A 25,634-nucleotide genomic window follows, 5' to 3' on the forward strand; every position below is an offset into this window, starting at 1 on the left:
ATATACTGAAGAAAATAGATAATATTCAATTATGCTACTGATGTGAACTCCCTAAAGTAGGATTTCCCACCAGAAAACTATCCTATAAGTGCAGTATTTTAATTAACATTATCTGCAATGTATCAGTGCAACACTTAATGAGTCATAGAAGTTATTTAATCAATCCTTTACTGTTCAAATCAGAACAGTAAAGAAAAAGTTCCCAAAATAAATATTGACCCCCCCAAAAAATGTATCCATCTATCATATATTGAACAGTAGGTCGATACTGTAATAATCGTGACAAACCTATGTGTAATAAGTAATGTACTATAATTTAAACAAGCAAGACAACACATCCCATGAGAATAGTGGTTAGTTTAACAGTTATATGACAAATACCCAGTTTGAATTAACCATTAAAGTCACAAAGCCACAGAAATCCAAGACTCGTCAACCATTAACAGACACTTTCCAGATATTTATGTACAGCATTCTCGTTTATTCATCCCCAGGTATTTAAAAATAGATTTTTACATAGGCACTCCAATAAATATTATACTTGTACTACTTACACTGACATATCAGTATTTCATGTGCCAGCATTTCTCCAGTCAATCAAAAACAAAACAAAAAAAAGAAAAGTTTTTTTTCCACCAACAGACCAAGCAGTTCATGATAATCAAACCAATATATACATTTTCACACGTCAAAATAAAAGGCAAAATATGGTTATACTTGTAGCACCTGATTGTTCATTTTCGGCTCATCAAAAGTGGTGTAACAGTAATTCCAAATAAGTTACTTTGTATATTTTTACACAGTACAAACATATGAAATAAGGCAGAGAACATGCATAAAACGTACAGTGAAATCATTGTTTAGTGATGTCCTGATGTCTGACCAGCACATTTAGCCCAATGACCCTGACATCAAGAACAAAAAAAGATTTGCGTAGCTCATTTTCCCTTCAAAAATAAATAAAGCGCCATCTGTCTACAGCGAGTTGAAATACAGTCAAATATAAATCTCTGAATTGTAATAATCCGTGTATAGAAGGTCAACTGCTGCCTCACGTTGCTAATTAATTGCAATGAGAATGTAGATGGTCTTCTCAGATTGGATTCACGGGTTTCAGTTTCCTGTGTAAAGGCGACATTTGTTAATTGATGTTACCTGTGCTGTTTTTCATCACTCTGAAACCCATGGATATTTAAATTGATTAAAAACCTTACTGCCAATTCCATTAACTAGCTGGGTTGTGTTTTACTCAATTGCACGCTGTATATTCGTTTTATTTTCTGGACAGATACTAGTAAGTGTTTCTTCAATAACTCTTAATCGATTCATGGGTTTCAGTTTTATGAATGTAAAGGCGGCATTTTGAGGATTTTAACCATTTAAAAAGATATTTTATTTTGAATTGTTAATTGATATGTGAATTGTGCTGTTTTTCATCACTCTGAAACCTATGAATATATAAATTGATTCAAAACCCGCTAAATTTTTACACCATTGCATGTCTAAATGTTCTATATTTCCATTTTATTTTCAGTAAGTGCCTCTATATATTCTTCAATAACTTATAGTGCTATACCTTTGTTATCAGTTTCATGCCAGTTTTTTGTCATTTGTACCTGCAGCTCAAACTTCCAGACATAACTGATTTTTTTTCACATTTTGAAAATATATTGTTTGATATGTACAAAAACACAGTATCAAATAAAAGATTAAAACATCAAGATTTAGGCATTCGACATTAATATTTTGATTCATGCATTGTTTATAAAGTTGATGCCACTTTGTTCAGTGCTCGTATTTCAGAGTCTGAGTAATATTTGTTTCAGAAATACTGACCTTGAATCTGTGCCAATACTTTCATGCTATTACTGGCCTCCAGTTAAAAACAATGTTATTTTACACAATCAGCTGGCCTTGTACACTTTTAGTCAAAGGTTTGGACACACCTTCAGTGTTATATACAACCCCAGTTACACAGCGTCCCAACTTTGTTGGAAAACTTAAAAAAAAAATAAAAAATACAGAATACAATGATTTGCAAATCCTTTTCAACCTATATTGAACTGAATAAACTACAAAGACATGATATTTAATGTTCAAACTGATAAACTTTGTTTTGATGCAAATATACACTCATTTTCAATTTGATGTCTGCAACACGTTCCAGGCTTGTTTCAATTAACCCGGTCACCTGTGGAATGTTCCAAACAGGTTAGAGCATTCCTCAACTTTCCCATTCTTTTGTTGGCTCTGTCCCAGCTTTATTGGAACGTGTTGCAGGCATCAAATTGAAAATGAGTGAATATTTGCATAAAAACAAAAGTTTCAGTTTGAACATTAAATGTCTTTGTAGTTTATTCAGTTCAATATAGGTTGAAAAGGATTTGCAAATCATTGTATTCTGTATTTTTTTTACACAGCATCCCAACTTCATTGGAATTGAGGTTGTAGAAAAAAAACAAAACTAAATGTTTAATACATGCTTTATATTAAAAGTCCTCAAAGTAGTTACCCTTTACTTTGTTGAAAATGCTCTAAACCCTTGGCCTTCTCTCAATGAGCTTCATAATGAGGTCTCCTGAAATGGTTCTCACTTCAGCCTTGTCAGGGTTCATTAGTGGAATGCCAAGCAGTGAACAAAGCAAAGGGTAAATGCTATTTTGAAGAATTTAAAATATTTAAAAAATGCTTAGAGCTATTCCACACTTATTTCGCTTACTACATTCCATGTGTGTTCATTCACAGCTTTGATGCATTCAGCAAGAATCTACCATGTAAATGGTCATAATCAATGAATTACATGAAAAGGAGTGTCTAGACATATGACTGGTAGTGTATGTGATATGTTGACTTAACTTAGCTGCTCCTTCTCTGGGATGGGCACGGCTGGCTGTGTCTGAACCTCATAATGTACACAGCTGTCTGGTGCCACCAGTAGAACATCAGGACCACCAGGACGTGCCACACCTGGTGACTCGCGCCCAGGTAGTTCAGCTGGCCTGGAGGAGGAGGTGGAAGAAAGGAATATTTACCTTGATCATTTGGCTAGGTTCAATGAATGTCAAAGCTGACACCTGGAATACTTAATATGTCTCAAAAGCCAAGTTTGTAAAAAACAGACTATAAGGAGCACTTTTTTGTATAGTTTGGCCAGGGGCGCGACTTGCATGTGAAATGATTAAAATATATCATTTCAGATCGTTATCACACTGATAACTGCGCGAGGGCACTCTAGGCTTCTGTACCAGTATGGCAGCCACATGGAAGCGCCGCTTCATCTACTTCCAGAGCAGATGGAGTTGTTCAGAAGCGCCACCGAGGATGAAGAATTCAATGGATTTAGTGATTTGGAGTGAGACTAAGAGTAAACTTGTTAGCTTGTTTTTTTATGCTTTAGTTATCTGATTAACTGTTAATCCTACATTAACATACCAGACATTCAGTTCAAGTTGTATTCAGTTCCAGTTCATTGTCTATGCCTCATGTAGTTGAATAAATGTGTTATATACTGGCTGATTATACATGTTACAACTTGTAATACCTGAAAATTTAATTTACTGACTTGTTTTCTTTGATACATTTCATATTTAATTTCCCCTTCATTTATAAGACCATAAATGTGATTTTTTATTTGGAACAATATTGTAGACAAGTCTAGTTTAAGGTTGTGAAAAACGTCCTGTTTTCCGGTTCAGCCCTTTTTTTTTTTTTAAACACTAATGCGAAGTCTTACAGAGCACTACTTAAACAATTGAAAAGTAAAATATAAAGTTTTCAGTTCACCCGTTTGTTTACTAGCAGGCCAAAATGGTTTGTATATTTTCCATGCGTTCATATGTAATTTTGTTTGTATATGTAAAATGAGCCAGAGGTTATGTTATATTTTAGGTGTTTGCTAGTTCTACGGTGTGAACTGTGATGAAGTAGTAAGACCACAGTAAACATCAGTGAAAAGAACTCGTGTCTCATGTTTGTGGACAAGCCGGCATATGTTACATCAGAGTAGCTTATCTGATCAACTGTTAATATCTTACATAAACATACCAGACATGTATTCAGTTCACTAAATATAAATGTGTTACATTAGCGTGCTGTACTGCTATTCAGCATGTTGTTCTCCATTTTATTGCCATTATAACTTGCCTTTAAAGACAAAATGTCTGTTCTTGTTCCCCCCAAAAAATGTGACTTTTGGTTTTTTCTTCATCATTATGCATTTTTTCGTTGGTGCGACTTATAGTCCAGAAAATACGATATAAAGCAAGCTAAACTGTAGTAAGGAAAAACAGATTAAATTTTTTGCCATGCATTTTTATTCTTTTAAAAATATTTTATATTAAACAATTTTCTGAACAAACCATATTCATAAATATGGGTGAAGGGCTTACCTGGGAAATACCGTTCAGGGATCTTTGTGACGTAAAAGAGGAAAGCTGATGCAGCAATCAGGTACATGATTAACACTCGAGGGAGGAACAGCTGTGCAAACAACAAAACTGTTTAACTTCAAAATGTATTCCATGTACACACGTTTACAAAACTGTTGGTACTCGTCGGTTAATGAAAGAAAAACTCGCAATGGTCACAGAAATAACTTGAATCTGACAAAAGTAATAATAAATAAATCTATGAAATTGAACCAGTGAAAGTCAGACACTGCTTTTCAACCATGCTTCAACAGAACTATATAAAAAATTAAAATAAACTCATGAAACAGGTCTGGACAAAAATGATGGTACCCTTAACTTACCCTTACCCTTAATATTTTGTTGCACACCCTTTTGAGGCAAAACAGTCAATGAGATTTCTGCACCTCTCAGCAGGTATTTTGGCCCACTCCTCCAGTTGTCTCAGGTTTGAAGGGTGCTTTTTCAGGATGGCATGTTTCAGCTCCTTCCAAAGATGCTCAACAGGATTTAGATCAGAGCTCATAGAAGGCCACTTCAGAATAGTCCAATGTTTTGCTCCTAGCCATTCTTGGGTGTTTTTAGCTGTGTGTTTTGGGTCATTGTCCTGTTGCAAGACACATGACCTGCGACTGAGACCAAGCTTTCTGACACTGGCCAGCACATTTCACTCTAGAATCCCTTGATAGTCTTGAGATTTCATTGTACCCTGCACAGATTCAAGACACCCAGTGCCAGATGCAGCAAAAACGTACCTTGGCAAAAAGTTCCATTTTTGTCTCATCTGCCCATAGGACATTCTCCCAGAAGCTTTGTGGCTTGTCAACATGTAGTTTGGCAAATTCAAATCTGGGTTTTTTATGATTCGTTTTCAACAATGGTGTCCTCCTTGGCCATCTCCCATTAAATCCACTTTGGATCTTAAATTTCTAAATAACATTCTAAGGAACATCAAGTTGCTTGGAGATGGTCTTATAGCCTTTACCTTTAACATGCTTGTCTATAATTTTCTTTCTAATCTCCTGAGACAACTCTTTCCTTTGCTCTGGTCCATGTTGCGTGTGGTACACATCATGTCACCAAACAGCACAGTGACGACCTGTAGCCCTATATATAGGCCCACTGACTAATTACAAGATTGTAGACACCTGTGATGTTAATTAGTGGACACACTTTGGATTAACATGTCCCTTTGGTCACAATATTTTCAGTGTTTTTTAGGGGTACCATCATTTTTGTCCAGGCCTGTTTAATGAGTTTATTTTTTTAAGTAATTCTGTTGAAAAGTTAAGAAAACTCCTGTTGAGACATGGTTGAAAAGCAATGTTTGCCTTTCATTGGTTTCATTTCATAGAATTTTTATTCTTTAATTATTATTACTGACTGACTTATTATTTCTGACTTTTGTCAGATTCAAGTTATTTCTGTGATCATTGGTTAATGAAAGAAAAACTCTCAAAGGGCACCAATAATTTTGTCCACTTGTGTATATTTATCTAAACAACCCATTTGCTTAACCTGTACAATATCAGAAGTTAATCCATCGGTGAGGCAGACCCAGTGGCAGGCAGGCACCACGCTGACCCCGGCCACACAGCAGAAGATAGCCATGCGGATCCTCTTCCAGTCATTACTGAGATAGTGAGGGTGCACCTGAGCACAGAACACGGCCAGGATCAGGGACAGCACGGTCATCAGGTACACCTGCCGCCAAAACTGAAAAACACAGGAAAGCTATTGTAGAGAAAGTTTCATCAGTGGTCATCTCTGTTTTTGTAATCAAGATGTTTTCAGTCGATAGAACTGGCTTCAGCCACTGGGATTGATCCTATTCCAAGTCCCACCCCAAATGGAGGAGTTTTAGAGTGAAACTGCCCTCTTCTTCTTTACAGCATTTACAACATTATGGGTTGTTATGCCCCCATTGTGTGTTGGCTGTCTCATCTTCAGCCTTGTTGAGCACCTAATTAGCATTTAATTGTCTTCTTGTGGTCACAAACTGAGAACACTACTGTAAACAGCTCCTAGATTAAACTTCAAACCACCATTTCGGTTCAAAGGGGCATTTTCTTTCTTCACAAAAATAGCTTCCTACACTCTCCTAGAACAACATTTTTTAAAAAATCTCTGCTTAAAATCTGTACCTCACTGTCTTCAGAGGAGAGATTTGTGGTTTCAAGATGAACGTGGATGGCAGATTGCACACCCGCATTAGGTCGACATAGTGCAGGTCAAAATGGAACCTTAGACTGCTGAACAAAAGGTGAATTTATTTGTCTGATGACTGATTCCTAAATGGGTAGCTCTGAAATCCTTCCATTTTAGAATCAAAAACAACAATATCAATTATTTAACAATTAGTAGACAATGTCTATGATTGAAAATATCTCATATTTTGATTTGAATTAAAACTATGAATTGCATTCTTGTAAATCGTTCAAATCGGGAAGGAATGATTTGCCTGAAAACCATGAATAGGGAATTTTGCTCTATCCTTGATTGCCACTGAGGCAATCAGAGACCCTTCTCCATCTTTGAGCCAGGATCTTAGTCAGGATTATCTATCTTTGAGGATTATTGTGCATGTTTTATTGCTCAATGTCTCTCTGTACTCTGCAAAAATGCCCCTTAAAATCAAATTGTACATAAAGATATATATATATATATATATATATATATATATATATATATATATAATAAGTAATACTAAGGCTGAAATGAAATGGCGAATACAAAACTTAAGTGGTCAATAAAGATTACATACGGCGTCACAGTAGAATGCGTAAAAAATTCCAGGAACATAGCAGCCTAGGATGCCCACTGAAATTCCAGCATAATCCAGCGAGAGCCACCGGCGGCAGGTTTTCTCCGAGCGATGGCAGGAGAACAGGTGGTAGCCCACAGAGCACAGCATGCACACCTGACCACAAACCACAATTTAGTGTTTTACCATTTTTATTTACTGCTGAACAGATCAGATGCTAATAAATAATATCTACAAAATAGACCATTAAATTACTGGCCTCATAGCATAAGAGCCTAAATAATTTTTTGGCCAGATTGACTTTTCTGTCTCATTTCACTCTCCAGACCCTGCTGCATTTGTAGATGCCATTGGCTCCGTCCTCAGCCAGTCAGAAAAAAAAAAGCAAAATGCCTCAGCCATCTTATTGACAGAAAATGTATTTTAGTATTTTCCCAAAAGCCCTTGAAAAATTACTTGGGAAATTATGCTATGAGGATGTACCAACTAAAATAAAATTTAGTCAGTTTCTAGTCTTTTAATACTGTGTAGTCTGTCTACTCTATACTGTACAAACCTGATGTTCTCTTGATAGCCTGTAACATGACATAGAATAATGTAATGAGTAAAAAAGCTGAAAACTAAAGTCAAGAAATATACATTCTACAATTTAAAATACACTGCATTAGGGCTGTAGGTCTTTAGTTGTGTAGTCGATTAATAGGTTGATGGTGTCTTAGTCAACCAAAATATGTATTAGTCAACTAAACATTTTATTTAGATTATAAGGACATACATGGGACAACAGCAGACAGGAGAAATTACCGAGTGTCTGAATTATCTGAAGATTTGGTATTTTTTGGTATTTATATGCAATAAAGCAGATTAAATGATTCACAAGCTTAATCTGTCTTTATACATTTATAGGCATTGTTTTCTAGTACTTTTTCAGTTTGGATCAGATACAAAGAGATACATAAGTTTTAAGAGCAATTTTTATTTTAGCCTTTTTATTCAACTAATCAATTGGCAGGACATGTTTTTGTCGACTACAGTCCTGCACTGCATAATTAATTAATAGAGATAATATAACTTGTGTTACTGGTTTAACAAATGTAGTGTTCACATTTTCACCTGGAAGCAGAATAATCCAATGGCATAGATGACATAGTCCTCCCTGTTGGCTCCGGAGGAGGGCAGCACAGTGCACAGGTCATTGACTGCCAGTGAGAAGAAGAGGAGGAAGCCCAGCAAGTGACTCCAGATGTTTACCGTCTCATTGGACAAGATGAAAATACTGCAGTCGTGACAATGAGATAAAACATATCATTAATAACACTAGTAATAAAATAGGAGAGGCATACCTTGTGTAAGACATAGATTTTGTAGAGAGTGTAGTGACCCAAACAACTTTTATTTTAATATTCAATCATTCAATTTACAAAATATAGTATAAATGTCACTTACTGCATTTAATTAATACTTAAGATATACTTTTTGAAAAGAATATGAAGAGTTTACACAACAATGCGTCTTTGTTGTGCCAGTGTAGTAGTATAGGTTATTTTTAGTTTATAGGAAGAATTTTAAATGGTGTCTGTGTGTGTGATAAATAAAGTTATTATTTATAGGCACCTTTCAATGGGACATATTTTGTAAAATTAACTTTAATGAGCCTTAAACCATGTTATACCAGTGTTCCCTCATCATTGCATACTTTGATACTGAACACATCACAAAAAGCATATCTTTATAAAGATTGCAATATTAGAAGTGTGATACATAGCAGGGTGTAGATGTTTAAGCCTTAACAGTATTGCAATGATCTGATATTTTGTGTTTAGTTCAAAGCTGACACCTTTTGTTCTTGTAAATGTTTATGTATTGTTTTTAATGTAGCTGCTTTTGTGCTGCTTGGTTGCTATGCCGAAGTTAATGTGAAGGTTAAATTCATCAGTTACTATTCTGTTTTGGAGCCTGGCTCTAGTGTGTCGAGACTGCTGTTGTTTTGCACTTGCTTTGGCATGGGTTACGGCCCGCAGTAGCCCCTGTGTTCAGGAAATAAACAATCAGAAGAAATTTGGCGTGTTTCCTTACACCAGAACCCCACAGTATTAAAATATCAATGCGTTTGTGGAGTGCTGTTAAAGGTCAAGGTTATTCAAGAAATAGTTTCTCATCCATTACCTTATAATACATTTTCTAGCATTCACAGAATTTTTTGAAGGCACCCTATGTAATTTTTCTGGCGGAGGGATGACTACTTGCTTGTTGCCACGGAGATGTCATTGCTTTGCCTGGAATTTTTCACAGTATGGCATTAAATCTAATTCTATGGAGGCAAGAACTTGACTTGGCCAAATTATAGGTCAGATGAAGAGATGACCCTGCTCACAAAAGGAATGCATGTAATTTTGAAAAAAAAACAAAAAACACTTGTAATTAAACAAATGCAAGCTAGAGGAGTTATGCTATGGAACACTCCAGGCAATACAATAACATGGACACAAGCAGTTGGCAGAGCCTCCACCAATAAAGTTACCTAGCGCACCTCTAAGTTAGGATATAAAAAACATAGAATGCCACCTCTTGAGGCAGAGTTTGGATGGCAGGTGGGCCCGGTATCCATCGGTGATGTAGGGGTTCTCCTTGAGGAATGGAGGGATTTGTTCATACGTGTACAGTCGTATCCTCTGAGGTATGAGTACGGGCCAGTGCTGATAACTGCCCAGCTCGATGTAGTGGGCCGTCTTCAGCAGCTTCTGAGGCACCTTTAGCAGCATCCTTTTCATGAGGCTCTCTCACAAGTCCAGCAAAGGACACAAAGGCTGAGTGAGGGATAGAAGACAATAACGGATTAATTAAACATTTATCATGTATAGACGTTTTTCATGATAATTTTAAGAAACCTTTTTTTAATTCCTGCAAAATATCTCTTACCACTATTTAGTATGAAAGCAAATCAGGCTGTATTTGATCTTACGCTATTAAACATTTTGCATTTTTGTATAAGTCAAGGTAGGTACATGGCAAATCAACTTGTCTTAATAAGTATTCTGGCAGTTTCATACTTTCCCTACAATTTTCAATGTTAGCATTAAAAACTGTAACATACCAGAGTGTATAAATGTATAAAAACTAAGATTGCACCGTGGACGAAAAACACCTGCTACTCACCTGTACATGATCACTCAAATAGTATTGTTCACATGTACTCTGGTTTAGCTAGTTGCACCATTCCTTTCCTCTTTTTCAACCCCTCGTTATTGTCTGTACACCAAACAGGCTAGTTAAATGTATTTATATCTAAGAAAGCACATATACAATGCAGTGATGAGGCTGAGTCCATTGCTGCAGCAGCTGGCTAACGTGCTAATGTTTACAGATAGGATTTCACTTTCGAGAGAGCAAAAACTGGATGAAAGGACCTACCATTATCCACGGCGCGAATATCAAAGCATTGTCTCCAGTAACGCCATATCCACGTAAATTGCAGGCTAATATTAAGTTAGATTACTCATTTTACTCAAATCAAACACAAAATCCCAGCAGCAGCAGTGAATTAAAACGTTCTTCGTCTAACCATAGTAATGAAAACAATAGAAGACAGTGCGTTACTGCCACCACGCGGGAAAAATGAGTATAGTCGACCTACATATTGAAGTATTTAAGCTGTTTGTGAACTGAACTTTAAATATAAGAGTGCTGTATATGGAGTATCTGGCCGAATAAGGTAAGTAGCCAATTTAAGTCTTTAATTTGCAAGCACTTCAATAAACAGATCATGTCTAGATCATGTCCTGAATTGATAGACAATATGCAATATGTGTGAAAGTGAATAAAATAACCCAAATGTCACAAATTGCAACTCCAAAATAAGTAATAAAATCTGATTATTTTCCTTAATGAAAAAAATAAATTAATAAAAAAAACTGTATTCTAACTTTATCAGAATGTTTCCACTTTGTACTGCTGGATCATCTAAACTGAATGAGAATGGAACATAACCTAGGAAGCCAAATTCGTAACCAAGGAAACCAAAATCATTACCAATGAAACTAAACAGGTAACCCAGGAGACCAAGCTCATTATGAAGGAAACCAAATTTATAACCAAGATTGTTACTAAGGAAACCAGGCTATTTTCTGGCTTTGTTCACACATACGCCTTCCCGGTATATATTTACCTGGGAAATTTCCAGATCAAAAATGCTGTGAAATCAGGCTTTGTTCACACATGAACCTATTCTGGCAAAATGAAGGTAAATTCCCAGGTCAGATTGCATGTGTGAATGGGGCTTAAAATATGTACTTTTGATTCAAGACATCTGGCTACTATCTGGTATTACAATATTGCTTAATCCTACAGTAGATTATAACACACCTGTGAGCATGCATTAAAAGGATTTACTACACAAATATTAAACCTACAATATCTGATCAAAAAAGCACAGTTTGACATGACTGAGAATGTTGTGTCACTTTTATTTATTTATTCTTATTTAGTCATAAAAATTGGTTGTGCTGGCTGCAGTGGTCGGAAGAGAGCATTACGAATCGAATGCTGTATTAAAAAACATGCATTTGAGGGAACAATTGAACAATATTTAGCATTGTTGCACATTTGAGTAATAATGTAATACGAGCGTTAGAAGAAAAGCAAGTTGGCTTTCATTATAAAGTTGTTAAATGTGCTTTTGGAGTGTTTTTCCTCATCACAAACAGTCTAAAAAAAATACAATAAAATTTAAAATATAAAGCTTCATTTTTAACAATTTGTTTTGACTTTTCGAAGTAGTTTACATCTGGTTTGGACCTAGTTTATCAGCAGACAGTCTTTCGGAAATCAGGGACTGTGAAGTGATTTTTATGTTTACAGAATTGTACCCTTTCTTAAAACATAAAAAAAGAGAACTACAGTTAAACAGAAAATAACTGTTAAACTGACCTTATGCATTCCAAGCATCCTAAATATTCACTGCAATGAGTTTATAAGTGCTTTTTACAATTTCCACAAACCAGAGCGGAGTTCTGCTATCACAACAATTAGCATGGTAACAGCACACTTCTTGATTAAAGATTAACAAAATGGTTGTAATTAGATGTAGATCATAAACAGCAGACATATTTTGACCTCGAACTCAAAACCTCAAAACCAAAATTTGCTGTTTCACCTTGTGATGTCATCAAATGGTAATACAGGGAGTGCTCCACTTGTTTTTAAAATCCAAACACCTTCACACGAAACCTTTACAGCCCTGGAATTCACTAACTTTGCAGCTACATCTATTGTTTTAGACATTGGAGACAATCTCATCTGAAGAAAAGTTAAAACAAATACTTAGAGAGTAAGGCAGTTCAGTTGAGGCTAAAATTGTTGCTAACTTTAAAACTACCACTTATGACATCACAAGGTGGAACAGAGCGTTTTGAGCTTTGGAGATTTAGACAGACTAATAATTCAATTATGTGAACATATGTGAATGAAACAAAACACAACTTAGGAATGTTTTTGAGAAGGTAACAGCTTTATAACATAGGTAAAAGCTCACAAGAGTGAATTTTGCATAAGATGCTTTGACGTAGACTTGGTTTTGTGGTGTTCCGATTCTGTTTTAGTCCCAGTTTAGTTCTAATTTTGTGAATACATCGCAAATGTTTGAAAACCACTGATTTAAGAGCCATTCCCTGTCAAATTTTGTTTTTAAACCTTGTAAATTCCGTCGTTAACTGTCGCCAAGTATAAATCAGTCTTTTTTTTTTTATTACAAATATATAAATAATGAACAATGGCAAGAGGCTTAAGCATTACATTACATTACATTCAGTATAAATCAGTCTATCGAGCGGCGCGAATCTGGCGTTGACGCGGTGCATATGAGGTTGTTGTGAATTTGAATGTGCAACTTCAGTCTTCAATTTCCCATTAAATGTACAAATGTACTGTTTGTTTTTCAACCTGTACCCATTAACTTGTGTTTAAACATCATTCTCATAACACTTCCTGTTTTGTAGACCCACCGAAGAGGAGAGTGAAGAAGAGGTCCCTGGTGTTGTCACCCTCCAGCTTCAAGAGGGAGCTGCTGGTGGCACTCCAGAACCGACCTCCTCCTCCTCACGCTCAGTCTGAGGATGAGCACTTGTTGTCTCTGCTTCCTCTCTTGCAGAAGGTGCCACCTCATTGTAATGATTTTGTAAAATTTACCATTCACTAATTATTATATAAAAACACAATCCTTTCAATTTGGAACCTTTGGAGCCTACTGTGTAGGCTGCAGGGGGGGAAACAGACCCTCCTTTCTCCTCTACTTCATATGTTCCCTCACTTCCTCCACCCCTCCTCCAGGCAAGATCCTTTCTAAATATGCATGTAAATGGTTCATAAAATTATCTATATTTATTGTTACAAAATTTTGATGCTGTTGTAAAATAAACGTTTACTACTTTATACATCATGCACCATTTTTCTACTTCTGTGTAGTTTACAAGGGGTAATATCAGTAATTGTTAACACAATGTATACCATATTTACCAATTCAAGACCATAGATAAAACATCAAAAAAAAAAGCATAGACAAGAGATAAATTAATCTGTATGTTTAATAATTTTCCTGTGTAACCTGGTAGTTAGGGCCAGTCTTGAATGTACATTTCATGATGAACCTGAAGCTACAGTCAGCAGCCCAGTCCTGACAGACAATACCTGCAAACAAGAAACAACGAACAGCACAAAAATATACAGTCTTAAAATTTAGGTAGTATAATATTTGCTAAGTGAATAAATATAATGAATCATAACCATAGATTCTAAAATGTTAAGCTCTTTATAGTTCACTTCGTGGCTCCTAAAAGAGCCGTTGTGGGTCAGTCCAGTGGTGGACATGAGTACTCCGCGGGCTGCCATGGCACTGCTCCCTCTTCACAGAAGTGAGACTTGAACACCTCTCTCACCCTTGTGGCCACTTGGGACTCAGATTTTAAACTCTCCTCAATGTTCCCTCTGGAGTGTTTGTTGGCTCTGGTCAGGTTCTGAATGGAGAAGGTGAAATAGTAGAGTGGTGCATAGAAATTCTTCCTCAGGCCCTGTTTTTGGAGGAGGGTCTGGTTGTCGCTTCTCAACCAACTGGTTGGTACCTTTAATAAGTCGTACACATCCTCTGCCATCATGATGAATATCTGGAAAAGAGAATAACAAAACTCAGTTGATGCATGCTCTGCGCTCACTCAGACTTCTGCCCAGGCTACAGTTACTGTGGGTGAAAGCACCAAGCACCCTCTGCTGGTGATACCGATTATTGCACTTAAAACACACCATCCACAATATGATCCAAATAGATATAAACAGTAGTTATATTTAACGTTTTCAGGCCTAGTTAAGACTAGATTTCATTTATAGGGGGTAAACATTTTAAAGTTAATCAGAAATCACATAGTGCCACACTTGATTTGAAATATTGTATAATAAGCTGTTCTATACTAGACAATATATCTGTGTAATCCCTCAGTCGTCTAGGTCTGATCCATACTAAAAGCAAAAAGTCAAATCTGTCAACCGGACAAAAAGTTGTAAGAGTGAAAACGTTTCGCTGCTCATCGGAGCCGCCTCTTCGGTTCTGGTCAGCTTGTTGGTGGACACTGCCTAATATATCTGAAGGGAGAAGCTAGCTACACTGAAATGGTAAACGGCTCTTATTTACAGTTTCTGTATGTAGGCTCGGTCTATTGAGCTACACCAAGTGTGCAGGTACTAAGTCTCAGGCACAGTACACGCTACTGCACATAACAAGGTGATGTATTACTTTGACACGTTTACGCAGTAACTTCAGTGAGTCTTTGGGTGGTGTGACACATCTTAACTGTTCTTCCCAGATGTGGTCAGCAAGACACATCTCTTATCTATATTGTCTGATATAGATCAACAACCAAATTATACTGTAATACTAGGAAAACACAATGAATATTCCTCATCTTAAAACAGCATCTATTCAATTACACATTACTGCACAAATGTAAAAGAAAATGTAGGTTTGATTATTTTTTTAAAAGCTACTAAACCAGCGAGCACCGACACTACACCTACCGGATATCTGGTAACTCCAGCATTTGCATCATGATGACGACAGTGACTGGTGACAGTACAGTCCACTTCTATACTGCAATAGACAATTAAGGATCAAATGAAAGTGCTGCTGGGAAAAGCAATACATGATTTTAATTCAAATATCCTTGACCTTTATAAGCAATTTTGAAAATTTCACCTTATCTGTAGGGGACATCCTCATACACCTGAAACATAGTAGAGGGCACAATGTTTTTCAATGTTTTTCATTCTTGAGGACAGGATGGGATATGTTCTTCTGTCAGAATATCACAAGAAAACCACATGTCAACTGAAGCCATGCCATCAATACAAACTCAAGATGATTGGTATGTTGAGTATAGTATGCGAGTAGGTGGTGTGTCATTTTGTCATTGACTGACCAATCTTCCACTGAATTCTAAGATTTTTGCATAGATATATATTTTTTCATAAAATATATGCTAAAATGACTTACAATCACGTGTAAATAAACTCAGTTGGAAGGCAGACTGCGTAGTCTCTCATTCGTCCAGGAGGGGTGAATTTTAGAAAAAGTTTCACAGGTAATCATCTGGACAATGTTTTCAGAATCAAACAGTTTTGATTGCTGGAAGAGGGAACAAAAAAAACAACAACAATAAATTACAACATATTATTGCACAGAAGCTGAAGATTTATTTTCAAGGATACAAAATCACAAAGAAATAAAAAAAAACAAAAAAAACAATTATTAGAAGAAAACTGTTAAGTCTTAGGGCATCATTTATTTTGCCAATGAAACATATTACCATATTTTTTATTATTCTTACCCATTTAATAAGTTAGGGGTTGCCCTGGTCCATTTTATCCATCTTGCAATAACAAAGATGTTCCATCAATCACAGTCAAAGCTACAAAAGAGGATAGTCAGGTGTGATTGAAATAAAAAAGCTGTAATTGTAATTATTAATTTGTGTTCATGTTTCCCCACAATGATGCCAGCACACATGGCTGTCAATACAAGCTTATGATGATTGACATATATCTCATAGTGTTTCTTTTATTTCAACCATTTCCTGGTTTTAAAACAATGTTGTAAATTATATCTTATCCATCTTAGAATGACTTACAAGCATTTGTTAATGGTCACAATTCATTCATTCCTGCTCCTCCAAACAGTATCTGTTGGAAAAAAAAATTACAATTTAATTGTTCATCCATTTAAGACAATCAGTCTTGATAGATTGATTGATCAATCAATCAATCTATCAGCCATCATCACAGATACCTTTTACTAAGAAAACAAGATGATTATTATTAAACTAAAATCAGGATTTGATTTCAACAGTCTTACTGCAGCACATTTTTACAACAGCTTTCATTATTTTTGTAAAAGCTACTAAACCAAAGAACATTTTTAGAATAGTCACTAAACCTACCAGACATCTGACAGTTTCAGCATTCGCATGATGATGACAACAGTTAGGATCCATCATCTTCATCTTCATCCTGTTTTAGCTTCAAGGGCATCTCCAGCAGCTGGCAGTACAGTCCACTTGTATACTGCATTAAACAATTAAGGATCAAATTAAATCACTGTAGGAGGCATATATGGTGAATAGTTACACTGTGTTTTCCTGTGGGACTTGCTTATACCTGAGGCACAGAGGAGGAAAGAGGCAGGGTTGTGACATCTGTATGTTGTCAATAAATGCATTCTGTAAACTCTGGCGTCCTAGAGCATCACCGTTCCATGAGACAGGACCCAATGTAGTCCCAAAAGGTCACTCAATCCAGTGTGAGCAGAAGCAGGTATTCTTAAACTCAAAATAACATTATCAAGTAAAAAGACACAGTACTGCTCAGCTGACAACTTGTGACAATACCTACCTGTACCTGTCACTATAAAACAACAAGTAAATGGTTAAACCCCACAGCACAGGGACTTACAGTTCGTTGCCGTGGGGCCAGTGGCTGAAGTCCTGGGACTCCAGGGTCTCCTCAACCTCACGGATAGTGGAGGCAGGCGTCCAGGGGGGAGTCACCAGCACGGAGTCTGAGCCAGAGACGTAGAGCCAAACCTCCTGGTCCATGTGGTGCAGGTTGGGAAGCAGAGTCCCCAAGAGCTGAAAGAGAGCACAGTCACTTTAGAGTATTGTGTCCATTTTACCCGTGACCAACAGTATTCTAGTATAGGATTCTGTATACCTCAAGGAACAGGGACTCGTCCCACACATGGAGCCAGAGAGGGAACAGCTGCAGAACTCCAGGCTGCTCAAACAACATACAGACATATGTCAAACACAATGCAACAAGGGCACAATGTCTCATTCAGAGAAACATTAGACTTACCTGAGCACTAGGGTCAGGGGGCACAGAGGAGCCCGAGGGGGAGGAGCCCGAGGGGGAGAGCCCAGGGCTGCGGCTCTCAGCAGGCTGAGAATCAAGAAAAAGAACATGAGCCATTTGACATTTCATGCAGTTAAGTGTCACTGAATATTTAAGGCAGGTCAAACTCACCTGCACACGAGCAGAACGGCCAGTCTGCCGAGGCAGAGGGCGTCTGCTGCTGGCAGCCTGCAAAAGTTTAAGTTTGGTTTAAAAGAGGTCATAATGGAAAAGGGATAAAAACATGTTAAAGTTCCCACAAACAATCTAAACCACCAAGAGACAGATTTTAGTTGAGTTAAGTGTGTGAGGTTTACCTGCTGAGGAGCTGCGGGCGTCCCACTGGTGGAGGGCCCTGGGCTGTCCGGTCTCTGGAGCTGGAACATCAGAACACACAGGTGAATATTAATGTCTTTATAACGACATTATAAAAAGAGCAAAGGGCAAATGTGACCAGGCCTACCGGAGCAGAAGAGGAGGGTCGAGAGCTGCCCCTTGCTGAAGAATCACCGCGGCGGGCACGAGTGGTCCGAGGGGCAGGCGCCGGAGACCTCTTCCTCTTCCTGCCGCCCTGTTGGACAGGAGATAATCAACATTAAATGTATGCTAAAAGACAGTATCTAAATGACAAACTAATTAAGGTCTTCTTTCAAAACCTCACTACAGGAGTTTGTGGCTGGAAGGTGGACACACAGCAATCAAACAAATAATATAGCGCATCTCCAAGTTTTCAAAGACATGGGCAATCGGGGTTAGTTTTCAAAAAAACAAATGTAGTGCAACAGGATGCTTATTTTAATATCTGTGTGCATTGCCTATGTTTTATTTAGTTAGTGTTGTAAATGTATTGTAGTTTATAAAGTTGATTAATGTTACTGCAATCAATACTCAAATCAAACATTTTTGTTCAACATGCATAAATGTGAGCCATTTGGCCACTTTGTGTTGATCCACTCCAAATTCAATAAAATTCAGTAAAACACTTATTTTCAGTAAGCAACATTAAATAAAATACTCTGGGTTGTTGTAAGTTCACCAATTACTGAGCAGATTTAGTAGAAGAAACTCGCAACTGTACCTTCGGAGATTTTGCCTTTTAATGATATATTTACAAAGCAAATCCTTATATTTATTAAAAACATACATATACATTGAGGATTCATTCTTTTTGTACAAATATAGTACTTAAAGTAACTTTAGTACAAAATCTGTGTTTTGGCCAAACACGGCCATATAGAACAATATATTTAAATGTGAACATGTTGCTAAACTATATTAAACCCTGTTCAAAGTTTGGCCGTTTTAATATTTAACCATGGAGCCTATAGAACCTATAGTATACATTTATATTTTCCATTTCTATTTCTATTTCCAGTGTGTTAGCTAGTTAATGCTACTTTCTCAATGTTACTGATGCCAAGTAGAAGTAGTAAATACTGAAAGTAGCCTTATAGCTAACGTTGTTATTTATACTAATAATCAACGCAAATGCTTATTAAAAAGACAAATTTGCTTTACCATGCTGCAGTTGAATGTGAAGGCTGGTGGCGTTCAAGTGCTGCTGAACTTGAAGGCTGATGAAGTTCAACTGCTGTGGGAACAAAAACAAAGCTGCGTGAGGCTGCGGTGGAGCTAGTTTAGCTGCTATTAGCCGTTAGCTTAGTCTGCGGAGAACGAGTGCGTGGCTTCTCTCTCAAGGACAAGAGCGAAATGGCGGATAATTCGAATGTTGTCCATAACAACATTATGTTGTTATTGTTTGAATGTTGTGTAGCCATTGGCAACCATGGAATGGGTGGTAAGATGTGCGTGTTACCTGTTGATGCTTTCATGGGAAGAGCCACAGACATCAATCTTTCCAAATCCAATGAGCTAGACCAGTATGGGCCAAAAACTTCTCTACTGTCCAAATGTTAGTTTTTGCTGCAGTCTTCAGTTAAAAGTATTGGAATTATCATAAACTCTTAATGGCTCCATCAGTGTGTATGCACATACACCACTACATTCTATAATCTTACTGTCTAAACAACCAACCCAAAAAGTAAGATTTTATTCACTTTATATATTGCTGTTTTTAAAACATCATATTTCACTCGCTAATAGTGAACCTGGTTGGAGACTAAAAAGCTCAAATTCTTGCTTAATGTACTTTCATTAAATCAGTTCCGTTGATATCTTGATAATTGAATTTGCACACGCCAGATTTGGGCAACCAAGTTTGAAAATTTTGCATAGTGCCAGCTGCTTTAAAAGTACTATGCATGGGTTTCAGAATGTGTGCATGTAATTTTTATTTTTTTAATCAAATACAATTCAATTTCACCTTTTAAAATCGGAAATTATAAAAATGTGTCAAAGCAATTTGATTAAAAAGTCATTCATGAGACTTTTTACTGTAGTTTGTTTTGTCTTCCAAGTTGGTTCTTGCCAGGAGCTGGGAAAAAAAAACAATACGTAATTTTAGCTAAAATATCCTTGACCTTTATAAGCGATTTTAAATATGAATATGAACATATTTTAAATATGTTGAGAATAACCAGCAGGGGGACTCCCACCTCCTAGATCTGCCTGCTGCTGCTTCTTCAGGGCAGGCTGGCTCTTCTGCTGCACCCACAGGTGTTTAAAGGCATTAAGTTGTAGTCAGGCTTTCATAAAACGGTATGAGGTTGTTGTGAATTTGAATGTGCAACTTCAGTCTTCAATTTTCCATTAAGTGCACATATGTACTGTTTGTTTTTCAACCTATATCCATTAACATGTGTTTAAACATCATTCTCATAATACTTTGTTTTGTAGGCCCAGCGAAGAAGAGGTCCCTGGTGTTGTCGTCCTCCAACTTCAAGAGGGAGCTGCTGGTGGCACTCCAGAACCAACCTCTTCCTCCTCACGCTCAGTCCGAGGATGAGCACTTTTTGTTGTCTCTGCTTCCTCTCCTGCAAAAGGCGCCCCCTCAAGGATTTTGTAAAAAAACATTATTTCCTTTAAATTTGGAACCTTTGGAGCCTACTGTGTAGGCTGCAGGGGGGAAAACAGACCCTCCTTTCTCCTCTACTTCATATGTTCCCTCACTTCCCACACCCCTCCTCCAGGCAAGATCCTTTCGAAATATATATGTAAATGCTTCATAAAATTATCTTTTTTTGTTAATATCTGTTGTTAAACATTTTTGATGCTGTTGTAAAATAAAATGTGTAAATTTTATTATGAAACGTTTACTACTTCATACATCATACACCATTTTTCTACTACTGTGTAGTTTGTAAGGGGTAATATCAATTGTTAACACAATGTATACCATATTTACATATCTAAAAGCTTACTTAATTTACCAATTCAAGACCATACATAAAACATCAAAAAAGCATAGACAAGAGTTAAATTAATCTGTATTTTTAATCATTTCCCTGTGTAACCTGGTAGTTAGGGCCAGTCTTGAATGTACATTTCATGATGAACCTGAAGCTACAGTCAGCAGCCCAGTCCTGACAGACGTTACCTGCAAACAAGAAACAACGAACAGCACAAAAATATACAGTCTTAAAATTTAGGTAGTATAATATTTCCTAAGTAAATAAACATAATGAATCATAACCATAGATTCTAAAATGTTAAGCTCTTTATAGTTCACTTCGTGGCTCTTAAAAGAACCGTTGTGGGTCTGTCCTGTGGTGGACATGAGTACTCCGCGGGCTGCCATGGTACTGTAAACTCTCCTCAGTGTTCCCTCTGGAGTGTTTGTTGGCTCTAGTCAGGTTCTGAATGGAGAAAGTGAAATGGTGGAGTGACGCATAGAGATTCTTCCTGTCTATGTGCCACTCCACAACAATCAGACCCTTCTCCATGTTTTTGGAGGAGGGTCTGGTTGTTGCTTCTCATCCAACTGGCTGGAACCTTTAAAAGTCGAACACATCCTCTGCCATCATGATGAATATCTGGAAAAGAGAATAACAAAACTCAGTTGATGCATACTCTGTGTTCATTCAGACAGTACTACTTCTGCCCAGGCTACAGCTACTGTTAGTGAAATTACCAGGCATCCTCTGCTGGTGATACCGAGAATTGCTTTTAAAACGCACCATCAACAATATGATCCAAATAGATGTAAACAATAGTTATATTTTATGTTTTCATGCCTAGCTAGAATAGATCAAATTTATGGTAGGGTAACCATTTTAGAGTTCATCAGAAATCGCATAGTGCCCCACTTACATCAACTTGATTTGAAATATTGCTATAACATATAATATTGTAAATAATAATATTGTAACAACTTACAGTAACTTGTGAATGGTCATAGTTGTATTCATTTCTGCTCTTCATCCCAGAACATTATCTGTTAAAGGAAAAAAAGAAAAACAGTATAAATCGTTACCCTACATTAGACAATACAGATAACATGGTGATGTATTACTTTGACACGTTTTCATAGTAACTTCAGACAGTCTTCGGGTGGTGTGATGTGACTTAACAACTGTTCTTCCTAGACGTGGTCAGCAAGACACATCTGTTATCCATATTGTTTGATATATATCAACAACCGAATTATATGTTAATACTAAGAAAACACGGTGAATATTCCTCATCTTAAAACAGCATCTATTCAATTACACATTACTGCATAAATGTAAAAGAAAATGTGGCTTTGATTATTTTTTTAAAAGCTACTAAACCAAAAGGACATTTTTGGGCACAGTCACTAAACTTACCAGACATCTGACAGTTCCAGCATTTGCATGATGATGACAACAGTTAGGATCCATCCGGGATCTTCATCTTCATTCAAGGGCATCTTCAGCAGGTAGGAGTACAGTCCACTTGTATACTGCATTAAACAATTAAGGATCAAATTAAATCACTGTAGGAGGCATATATGGTGAATAGTTAAACTGTTTTTTTTCCCTGTGGGACTTGCTTATACCTGAGGCACAGAGGAGGAAAGAGGCAGGGTTGTGACATCTCTATGTTGTCAATAAATACATCCTAGAGCTTCACCAATCCATGAGACAGGACCCAATGTAGTCCCAAAAGGTCATTGGATCCAGTGTACCAGAAACAGGTATTTGGACCATCACACTGAGTGTTGCACAATTCAAGAATGTTCTCTTCCTGCTGTGTTACAAACCTTAAACTCAAAATGGCATTATCAAGTAAAAAGACAGTACTACTCACATGAGAACTTGTGACAATACCTACCTATACCTGTCACTATAAAACAACAAGTAAATGGTTAAACCCCTCAGCACAGGGACTCACAGTTCGTTGCCGTGGGGCCAGGGGCTGAAGTCCCGGGACTCCAGGGTCTCCAGGGTCTCCTCAACCTCACGGATAGTGGAGGCAGGCGTCCAGGGGGGAGTCACCAGCACGGAGTCTGAGCCAGAGACGTAGAGCCAAACCTCCTGGTCCATGTGGTGCAGGTTGGGAAGCAGAGTCCCCAAGAGCTGAAAGAGAGCACAGTCACTTTAGAGTATTGCGTCCATTTTACCCGTGACCAACAGTATTCTAGTATAGGATTCTGTATACCTCAAGGAACAGGGACTCGTCCCACACATGGAGCCAGAGAGGGAACAGCTGCAGAACTCCAGGCTGCTCAAACAACATACAGACATATGTCAAACACAATGCAACAAGGGCACAATGTCTCATTCAGAGAAACATTAGACTTACCTGAGCACTAGGGTCAGGGGGCACAGAGGAGCCCGAGGGGGAGGAGCCCGAGGGGGAGAGCCCAGGGCTGCGGCTCTCAGCAGGCTGAGAATCAAGAAAAAGAACATGAGCCATTTGACATTTCATGCAGTTAAGTGTCACTGAATATTTAAGGCAGGTCAAACTCACCTGCACACGAGCAGAACGGCCAGTCTGCCGAGGCAGAGGGCGTCTGCTGCTGGCAGCCTGCAAAAGTTTAAGTTTGGTTTAAAAGAGGTCATAATGGAAAAGGGATAAAAACATGTTAAAGTTCCCACAAACAATCTAAACCACCAAGAGACAGATTTTAGTTGAGTTAAGTGTGTGAGGTTTACCTGCTGAGGAGCTGCGGGCGTCCCAGTGGTGGAGGGCCCTGGGCTGTCCGGTCTCTGGAGCTGGAACATCAGAACACACAGGTGAATATTAATGTCTTTATAACGACATTATAAAAAGAGCAAAGGGCAAATGTGACCAGGCCTACCGGAGCAGAAGAGGAGGGTCGAGAGCTGCCCCTTGCTGAAGAATCACCGCGGCGGGCACGAGTGGTCCGAGGGGCAGGCGCCGGAGACCTCTTCCTCTTCCTGCCGCCCTGTTGGACAGGAGATAATCAACATTAAATGTATGCTAAAAGACAGTATCTAAATGACAAACTAATTAAGGTCTTCTTTCAAAACCTCACTACAGGAGTTTGTGGCTGGAAGGTGGACACACAGCAATCAAACAAATAATATAGCGCATCTCCAAGTTTTCAAAGACATGGGCAATCGGGGTTAGTTTTCAAAAAACAAATGTAGTGCAACAGGATGCTTATTTTAATATCTGTGCGCATTGCCTATGTTTTATTTGGTTAGTGTTGTAAATGTATTGTAGTTTATAAAGTTGATTAATGTTACTGCAATCAATACTCAAATCAAACATTTTTGTTCAACATGCATAAATGTGAGCCATTTGGCCACTTTGTGTTGATCCACTCCAAATTCAATAAAATTCAGTAAAACACTTATTTTCAGTAAGCAACATTAAATAAAATACTCTGGGTTGTTGTAAGTTCACCAATTACTGAGCAGATTTAGTAGAAGAAACTCGCAACTGTACCTTCGGAGATTTTGCCTTTTAATGATATATTTACAAAGCAAATCCTTATATTTATTAAAAACATACATATACATTGAGGATTCATTCTTTTTGTACAAATATAGTACTTAAAGTAACTTTAGTACAAAATCTGTGTTTTGGCCAAACACGGCCATATAGAACAATATATTTAAATGTGAACATGTTGCTAAACTATATTAAACCCTGTTCAAAGTTTGGCCGTTTTAATATTTAACCATGGAGCCTATAGAACCTATAGTATACATTTATATTTTCCATTTCTATTTCTATTTCCAGTGTGTTAGCTAGTTAATGCTACTTTCTCAATGTTACTGATGCCAAGTAGAAGTAGTAAATACTGAAAGTAGCCTTATAGCTAACGTTGTTATTTATACTAATAATCAACGCAAATGCTTATTAAAAAGACAAATTTGCTTTACCATGCTGCAGTTGAATGTGAAGGCTGGTGGCGTTCAAGTGCTGCTGAACTTGAAGGCTGATGAAGTTCAACTGCTGTGGGAACAAAAACAAAGCTGCGTGAGGCTGCGGTGATGCTAGTTTAGCTGCTATTAGCCGTTAGCTTAGTCTGCGGAGAAAGAGTGCGTGGCTTCTCTCTCAAGGACAAGAGCGAAATGGCGGATAATTCGAATGTTGTCCATAACAACATTATGTTGTTATTGTTTGAATGTTGTGTAGCCATTGGCAACCATGGAATGGGTGGTAAGATGTGCGTGTTACCTGTTGATGCTTTCATGGGAAGAGCCACAGACATCAATCTTTCCAAATCCAATGAGCTAGACCAGTATGGGCCAAAAACTTCTCTACTGTCCAAATGTTAGTTTTTGCTGCAGTCTTCAGTTAAAAGTATTGGAATTATCATAAACTCTTAATGGCTCCATCAGTGTGTATGCACATACACCACTACATTCTATAATCTTACTGTCTAAACAACCAACCCAAAAAGTAAGATTTTATTCACTTTATATATTGCTGTTTTTAAAACATCATATTTCACTCGCTAATAGTGAACCTGGTTGGAGACTAAAAAGCTCAAATTCTTGCTTAATGTACTTTCATTAAATCAGTTCCGTTGATATCTTGATAATTGAATTTGCACACGCCAGATTTGGGCAACCAAGTTTGAAAATTTTGCATAGTGCCAGCTGCTTTAAAAGTACTATGCATGGGTTTCAGAATGTGTGCATGTAATTTTTATTTTTTTAATCAAATACAATTCAATTTCACCTTTTAAAATCGGAAAT

The 25,634-nt window shown here is 37.4% G+C and overlaps 1 protein-coding gene across 1 annotated transcript; it reads right to left on the reverse strand.

The window, feature by feature from the left end:
• Positions 1-460: 460 nt before the first annotated feature.
• On the reverse strand, positions 461-10,747 carry LOC117379392 (progestin and adipoQ receptor family member 3-like). The gene is made up of 7 exons (XM_033976097.2): positions 10,582-10,747; positions 9,736-9,977; positions 8,284-8,446; positions 7,171-7,326; positions 5,925-6,122; positions 4,389-4,479; positions 461-2,999 (listed from the first exon to the last, which is right to left on the reverse strand). Exons 2-7 carry the CDS (start codon positions 9,939-9,941, stop codon positions 2,857-2,859), a joined length of 957 nt encoding a protein of 318 aa, XP_033831988.1. The 5' UTR covers positions 9,942-9,977; positions 10,582-10,747; the 3' UTR covers positions 461-2,856.
• Positions 10,748-25,634: the final 14,887 nt, after the last annotated feature.

This window comes from Periophthalmus magnuspinnatus, chromosome 12 (assembly GCF_009829125.3).
Source record: "Periophthalmus magnuspinnatus isolate fPerMag1 chromosome 12, fPerMag1.2.pri, whole genome shotgun sequence".
NCBI lineage: Eukaryota > Metazoa > Chordata > Actinopteri > Gobiiformes > Gobiidae > Periophthalmus > Periophthalmus magnuspinnatus.